The sequence below is a fragment of the Podarcis gaigeae genome, assembly GCF_964106915.1.
Source record: "Podarcis gaigeae genome assembly, chromosome: 8".
Taxonomy (NCBI): Eukaryota; Metazoa; Chordata; class Lepidosauria; order Squamata; family Lacertidae; genus Podarcis; species Podarcis gaigeae.
In genome coordinates, this window is record NC_139684.1 from 82,521,574 (window position 1) to 82,530,191 (window position 8,618).

The following is an 8,618-nucleotide window of genomic DNA, read 5'->3' on the forward strand; positions in this document are numbered from 1 at the left end:
GCTTGCAACCAAACCCTTACTCTAGCCTTCCAATCTTGCCAATTTTTCCCATTGAGTCGCGTAAACGGGACAGAAAAACTTTCCTGGGACTCTGCCATCCTCCCTGGGGCTTAGGAACGATACTCACACACCTGTAGACCGTCTCCCAGCTGCTGAGGTGGCTCCTTGAGGAATAAGACGTCTTCCAGCGAGTACAAACTGCTCAGTGCCTGTTTAAAACTTTTCTAGGCACATTGCAGGACTCAAGCTGCTTTGAAAGCTTTCGTTGTTGGCAACCGCTTCTGTCTTCGCTCCAGTCCTTGCATAAATCACTCTGAACTGCACTCCTTAGCTCCTTCTTGACGTACAAACATCCATAACCTGTCCCATTAAACTTTAATTAGTTTAATGTAAATGCCCAGTGCGCTTCCATCGTCACAAGTCCCACTACAGCAGAGTATTTCGCACAGCAGTTGAAGAAGGGCAGGAGAGGCAGTATCTTTTCAAAGAGGAGTCTTGGAGCATGCGGTTTGTAACTCAAAGATAAGGTTTATTTACAAAAACAAAAAACAACCCTGGCGAAGAACCACACATCTCAGCAAACACGCCCAAAAAGGAGGAGAAAGGGGAAGAACAAACACACAGGAGACTATTTATACAAACTCATGTTCCTGGAAGCCTAATGACCTCCAGCTGCTCAGTGATTAGAGCGTTTCTGCTACCCTTTAACCCTTTGATAGCAACAATACCTAAGTACAGACACTCCTTTACCCTGGCCAGATTCAACGTTCTGCCCTCTGCCCTGCTGCTAGGCAGATATGAGGGCAAACCATATGAGTCACGTGTTTGCCCATGTGGCTCATCGGAAGTGGAAACAATTCTGCATGTATTGCTGCACTGTAGTTACTACGAGGATTTACGCCTGACCTTTATTGCCCCAGTTCTACAAAAGCTTAAAAATGAACCAGAACTCCAACGTATGAGAGCCTTGGTAGAAGATAAGGTTCCTGAAATTACGATCAACGTTGCCAAATTCTGTGTAGCCGCTATTAGGCGTAGGAAACAAGAGCTTTCCAATGTCAATATGCAGGTGAAGGCAAATACTTAATTTTATTTATGCTGTCTAATTTTAAATTGCTGTTATGGCCTAATCTGTATTGAAATTGTCCTTTGTCCTTTGTTTTTTCCGGTGTTATGCTTCGCTGACTAGCTGTACGAGTTAATCTGGTCTGTGACCGTTTAATAAAATTTGATTTGATTTGATACGTACATCAGTTTTCCCTCTCAGCTGCCAGACCCAGAAGGCTCTGGCAGCGATGGCCCTTTCCGATCACTCCAGGAATGGGTCCCTGAGTGCAGTTGCCTACAAATCATCCTACTGCATTGTGGTGCAGAATGGGTGGAACTGAGCAGGGGGCCATATTTGCCCATTCCATTCCCCTCTTGGCATCTTCAAATCTTTATGCTGTCTGTGCAAAAGTGGTCAATGGCGCCCTCTTTGAGCGCCTTTGTTGAATTTGCTTCTCTTCCACTGATAGCAGAAATGTCATGGTTTACTGTCGCAGCCCAGGTGCTTTCATGGGTAAATGTGTCATTAAGTCAGCCTTCTGCCAGTCCACTGTTTGGTCACCATGATGGACAATTCCTCATTAAATAGCAGTTAGGGGCTATTACAAATCATGGCTTCATGTGGCTGGGGATGGATGTGTCCTGGTTTGCTAAAGTTTCTTTTTTGCACTGAATCTGCTGCTAGCAATTTGGGTCTCGGTAGCGAGGATATATGGCAGACTTGGCATTTGGAGCTTTCCAGCCCTATGTTAGAACATCTAAGGGCCCACATTGGTTATAGTTCCACCTGACATGCATCTCACAGTGTTTATTGGTGTCTACAGCAGACATGTCCAAAGTCCATTTCGGGGGCCTAATCTGGCCCGCCAGTCAGTTTATTTCCTTATTTAAAAACCTCAACAACTCCAACCCAATTTTTCAATCCTAAGAAAAGCTTAACAACTTGGGTTGGCCCTTTGGTCAGCCCCCACGGGCCTTCACTTCATCAAATCTGGCCCTCTCTGAAAAAAGTTTGGACACCATTGGTCTACAGCATGGTCCTTTGGGTCAGTCAGAGGGTGTACAAAACTGCTCACTGAATGTAGTTCAGTCTCAGTCACTGCGCTTCAGTGCATTGGAAGGACAGGCGTTGTATGAGGTGGGATTGCCTCCTGCCCACATTGTTTGACCCTGTGCTTTTGCAGCATCCTTTTCAGATCCTGGTTGTTCATGTGGGTACCCAAGCCTGCCTTGAACTCTTTATTTCATGCCTATGGTTGCCATAGGATGTGCCCACTTAAACTCCCTTTGTTGCTGCAACTACTAACCACCTGGTTTTTAAGATAGTTTTTTTTGCTTTCTTTTTTCCTGTAAAATGGGTTATAATTGTACAGTTGAAACCCATGAAGCCGTTTACTGCAAAGCCCTGGCAAAGTCTCTGCAAAATATCGACCCACCAGTGACAATGGGATTCTACGCACCATGGGGGAGGAGCAAAAGAAGGCTCCTAGATGAAATTGAAAGTAAGTACCATTGACTCGAAAAAGAATAATCAAAGCTGTATTTAAATATCCCAGAAAGGGATGCAGAAGGTAAGGGGTGTGAAGTTAACTGGCAAGGCATGGGATCTTTCTTGCAAAGAAATCCTGCATCAGAGAAGCTCAGTGGCTCAGGGCCAGGAGAACGCCAGATTAAGTACTCAACGCACAACTATTATTTTTAAGGCATACTTCTAGTAATTTGTTTATAATAATGTGTATACCCTATTTTCCCTCCACGGAGCTCGCCTTGTATCACAACAAACCTGTGAGATGGGTTGGGCTGAGAGGCAGTGATTGGCCCAGTGAGCTTCATGGCTGACCTATGATTTGCACTTTCTTCTCACAGGTCCCAGTCCAACAAAGTAACTACTAACTCCACATTCTTTTACATTGCTGTGTCTCCATACCCACACCAAACTTGTATCCGGAGTTTTGTGATGCCCTGCTAAAGCACATAGTCTAGATACAGACCAAATAAAAGGACAGATTAAAGAGGAAGTGGTCTCCTGTTCCAAACCAGCTTGTGAGCCAGTAGATTTCTATTATTAAGGATCAATCTCCAGCATCTCCAGTTAGGGCTGGGAATATCCTCTGCCAGAAAACCACTGGGGAGCTAATGACTGTCAGTGCAGGTAGATATGGCGCTATATATCCAGAATGCGGCAGCTAGACTGGTGACTGGGGGCGGCCGCCGAGACCATATAACACCGGTCTTGAAAGACCTACACTGGCTCCCAGTACGTTTCCAAGCACAATTCAAAGTGTTGGTGTTGAGCTTTAAAGCCCTAAAAGGCCTTGGCCTAGTATATCTGAAGGAGTGTCTCCACCTCCATTGTTCTTCCCGGACGCTGAGGTCCAGCGCCGAGGGCCTTCTGGTGGTTCCCTCCCTGCGAGAAGCAAAGCTACAGGGAACCAGGCAGAGGGTTTTCTCGGTAGTGGCGTCCGTCCTGTGGAACGCCCTCCCACCAGATGTCAAAGAGATAAACAACTACCTGACATTTAGAAGACATCTGAAGGCAGCCCTGTTCAGGGAAGCTTTTAGTGTGTGACATTTTGATGTCTTTTTAATCTTCGTTGGAAGCTGCCCAGAGTGGCTGGGGAAACCCAGCCAGATGGGCGGGGTACAAATAAAATTATTATTATTATTATTATTATTATTTAGACCAATGGTCTGATTCAGTATAAGGTAGTTTCCTATGTTCCTAAGTGATGACCAGAAAATGACTGGCCCCCCCTGCTATGGACTGCAGAAGACTCATCTCACCTGTGATGATGAGTACAGATTGGTACAAATGCTGTGCTTCTGCTTTCTTTTACAGGCCACATGCCCACAGAGGGGGAGAAAAGTGGGGGGAAGTATTCCCTGCTTTCACTCATTTGGCGTATGATTTTTTGTTACCCTGCTTCCGGTCCTGAAGAACTCAAAGGTACGCGGTACATCTTCATCCATTTCGATGCCTGGGAGTATGTGGGATGTGACCACATCTGGGCTGGCATTCTTACAGCGCTGCTTGACGGAATCGAAGGAAAAAACAAAGCACTTTTTACAACTTTTATGATCCTTGATGGGCAATCTCTGAAAAAAACAAAGAGAAAGAAATGGGTTTTTAAAGGATGGGGGAAGCTCTTCATTCCTGTTATAACAGGTTTGAGTCTTCTTTTAACAGCAGCTAGCATGTTGATAAAGAAAGGTAAATTTGATTCGCGCTATGGATCCACTGCTTTAGTAGGGGCTATTCTGTTTATCGCTCCTTTCATACATGTAATGACCAAGTTCTACTACACACTGAAAAAGAAGCTTCAGATAGAAATTGACAGAAACACCCTCAGTGCCAAGATGGGCTTCATGCATTTTGTGAAAGAATTAGTGGAAACCATAGCTAATTTCCTCCAGTTCCTGGGATGGATAGAGAATCGAAAGATCCTGGTGGTCCTGAAGATCATCAATTTGGACAGATGCACTCAGGACAAAGTGGTGGATGTTCTGGATGCCATAAACATACTTCTTTCTGACAAAGATGCCCCATTTATCTCCATCTTGGCTGCCGATCCAAGCATCCTTGTGGGATGTATTCAAAGAGAAAAGAAACACACAAATGGCTACTTGTACTTAGACCGAATTGTGTCCTTGCCCTTCTCCCTGCCGCGTATGACTCCCAAGGACAAATTAAGGCTGGTCAATGAGATCCTGAAGGTGGATTATGAGAATCCAGCTGCATGCTTTTGCGAGGAAAGCAACATCAAGATCACGGTGGTAGGCTTAGAGGACCCCAGCTGTAGCGAAAAGTTAATTATCTGTAAGCACTTGATGAATAACGAATACATCCCAGGGAATTCTGCGCAACTGAAGAGGGTGGTGAACACAGTCCTGACCCTCTTGTCCATTACCAAGATGGAATCAGAGGCTCCCTGGAAATATGAGGAAAGAATCAGCATTGAAGAACTGATAGACTGGGTTGTTCTTTCCAACGGCTGGCCTTGCCGCCTGAGCTGGATTTTGCAATGTGAGGAAGATGCCAGACAGCAAAGAAAGGCTGAGGAAAACCAGAAGGAGGAAGCAGATAGAAAAGACGGAAGCCGACTATGGAGGGAAGAAGAGGGAGATAGCAAAACATTACTGGAGATTTACAATGACAATGAGCCAGCACTGGCTAAGATTAAGAATGATATAAAAAGACTTCTGGAACTAGATGGAGATCCAGATCTGTTCAGAAGCTTCCTGGTCACCAGGTCCCATATCACAGCAAAGTGGGCCAGATATTTGGCAAATTACCTGATCAGTTTGGATTTCTCTTTGAAAAGGCCATTTGAGTTGCTACGGGGCCTGAACAGCATAACAGCAGAGGAAGAAACAAGTCACCATCCATTGAGTGTCACAACAAGAAATCAAAATCCCAACAGTTTGAAAACACATATGCTTAGCAGCCAAGATAGTCCTCCTAAGCTGTGCTAGACAGACCGATGGAAGTTGTATCTAGATGGTACTAGGCTGAGCTAAGTGATTTGATCTTTGCCTCTTATAATTACTGTAAATCCACAATTACTAGGGGGTTACCACAGTTCACAAATAAAGCCAAAATCACATATTGTGGGATGACCAAAGCCATTTCCCCCCCAGAATCTTGCCCTCTTTCGACCCCCTTTTTAAATTTATTTTTTGCCAGACTGTAAAGCTGAATATACATAAATTAAATGTGCGTAAGTTGTGGGCTTCCTGTACTCAAGAGAGTACAGGAACAAAACACTAAATTACCTAAAAACCACCAATATCCGTGAACCGCAAACATAACCTCAACTAATACTAGTTTGCCATTTGGTAGAAACATTTAACAACTTTGGAACAATCCTGGTTTGCCAGTTAGGACACGATGTCTGCTTTCCTAGCATTTCTTCCCCAAAGGACCTTTTGCTCTGTATCTTACAGAACAGACTCAAAGCAGGATTGGAAGGGAGGAGAAACCCACCCCAAAACAGGCTGGATGTTGAAGCCTGGAGGTCTGCCTATAGACTCAGTGTGAAGATGGAGACTGCTGACTAGGTCAGGTATTAGGTTATAACTAGGATGTTGGGGGAAGCAGCAGGTACCTATTTCTGAAAACATTAGGCTTTGAACCTGTGGCCGTCTAGATGCTTTTGGACTCCCGGCCTTCAGGAGTCCACTTCAGAGCTTTCCAAACTTTTCAGGTTGGTAACATGCTTTTTAGACATGCATCATTTCACAACACAGTAATTCTGTTTTACTAGCAAGCCAAAGATTAAACTAACCCCTTTCCAGCCCCAGGAGGAATGCGGGAGCGTTCACACGACACACCTACACACTGCGGCCGACGCACTGATGTGTCACAACACACAGTTTGGAAAGATCTGGTCTACTTTAATATTTAATTTATTTTATCTTATATTGTTATGCTGCTATCTGTTTCTTGAGACTGTATTGTTGCTATTACTCTGCATTATTATCGTTCATTAATTTATTTAAGGTTTTTATTAACACTTTTCAGGCAATCCTCAGTGTAGCTTACATAAAAAACTCTTGTGTCAATAAAAATGTATCTTTATGTATCATTCTTTAATAATAACAATAGTATTTCAGAGTTCAAAGCATTTCTTTATTGTCTTGGTTCCTCCTTGCAAAGGTTGGCTGATATTTGTGTTTCTATTTATTCCAATTATTCATTAAATTTCTATCCCTCCATTCCTCCCAAAGGCCCTAGTTTGACAAACAACAAAGCTGCAAAACTATAAAAATAAAAATATTTAAAACATTGTTAACAGCTAAACATGTTAAATATACTAAGGACTGGGTAAAACAGAATTCTGGCTCAAGATGCTACTTTATATCGGATTGGTGGGAAATGGTGAGGTATGAACCAAACTTCTTCTCAAGTAAACCTATAATTCTATAATCCATTCAAATATATTCAGGGCTATATGTTTAAGGATGGAAACGAGAGTGAGCGAAAGCGGGGGAAATATATCTTGGGAATACTTGATTTGATGTGAGGCAGTTGATTTGCTGTGGGCTGGAATATTATGCTGTTTGCTTTCACCTATGCCCAACTTGTATTTTTGTAAATATATCCAAATATTACCAACTGTCATCAGTCTCCAGTGATTTATCCTTCCTGTTGGAGCTGAACCCAGAAAAGCACCGTCCCTGAAATTTATTGTCATTTGGAGTGCGGAAACTATAACACTAATGTGTGAAACCCAAAAACTACAAGAACCAAAAAGGAAAAAATGTGGAGGATGTCCCACATTCTATTTTAAGCTATACTTAATAAAGATATGCCAATCCAACCAACATGTGTTTTTTTTGTTTCATTCCCCTTGATATTTTTAGTTCAGTAGTTTATTTTTCTATCAGCACCAATTGCCAGTCTTTTTAATACCATGTGGTCAATGTCACAACCTGTATACCGTACTTTTCCGTGTATAAGACTAGTGTTTTGATTTTTTTACTTTAGAAGGTCAAAAATCTGGGGGCATCTTATACACGGATAGTGCATATGCCCATTTTCTAAATTTGGGGTCCCCAAAAGTAGAGGGCGTCTTATACATGGGGGCGTCTTATACACAGAAAAATACGGTAAATTTCAAATAAATTTCAGTATCCAGCTATTACAAGCCATGATGCTAATAAAAGCTGGCCAATAAGATGCTTAAAATGCAGGTGCATATTGTCCCCTATGTAAAGTTTAAATAAAGCCTCCGTATATATTTTCTTTCACAATGAACTCATTTAGTTAATAGAGTCTATGTGGGGTGTGAATCATCTCTCCACAGCAGCACTTTAAGCATGGCGTGGTCAGATGCCTCCTTGGACCTCTCTCTGCTATTTCCACCCTCGACACCAGACTGGAGGAAATCAGTATAAAATAGGACCTCAAAGCCAAAGTGAGAGCATTTGGGTCAAAATTAAGGGAGAGATGAATAACAGGGACCTCATTGTGGGAGTTTACTATAGATCCCCAAGCCAAACGGAGGACATAGATGATGCCTTCCTGGAACAGATGGCCAAGCATGCAAAAGGAAGGGAGATAGTAGTAATGGGGGACTTCAGTTACCCGGATATTTGCTGGATGTCAAACTCAGCCAAGAGCATAAGGTCAAACAGATTCCTCACTGGCCTTGCAGACAACTTCGTTGTCCAGAAAGTGGGAGAAGCAACAAGAGGAACAGCCATTTTAGATCTGGTCCTAACCAATGTTGATGACCTGGTTAGTGGGGTAGAAGTGGAAGGATCATTAGGCGCGAGTGATCATGCTCTTCTGAAGTTTACTATACAGCGGAAAGCAGCAGCCAAGCATACTAGGACTCAATTTCTTGACTTTAAGAAAGCCGACTTCATAAAACTTAGGGAAGTGCTGGGTGAGATCCCATGGACAGTAATATTAAAAGGAAAGGGAGTTCATGATGGCTGGGAGTTTGTTAAGAGGGAGATAGTAAAAGCACAACTTCAGGCAATACCAATGAGACGGAAACATGGAAGGTGCCTAAAGAAGCCAGGGTGGCTATCTAAAGAACTTTTAACTGAGTTAAGATTAAAAA

General features: G+C 43.0%; 1 protein-coding gene across 1 annotated transcript in view; it reads left to right on the plus strand.

Annotated features, from left to right (window-relative positions):
* LOC310850541 (uncharacterized protein) overlaps positions 1-5,656 on the plus strand; it is a 42,582-nt gene extending 36,926 nt beyond the window's left edge. Inside the window, exon 5 of the mRNA XM_083752064.1 lies at positions 3,986-5,656. Within this exon, the coding sequence (XP_083608190.1) occupies positions 3,986-5,520 (1,535 nt within the window). The 3' untranslated portion in view covers positions 5,521-5,656. The remainder of the gene's footprint in view (positions 1-3,985) is intronic.
* Positions 5,657-8,618: the final 2,962 nt, after the last annotated feature.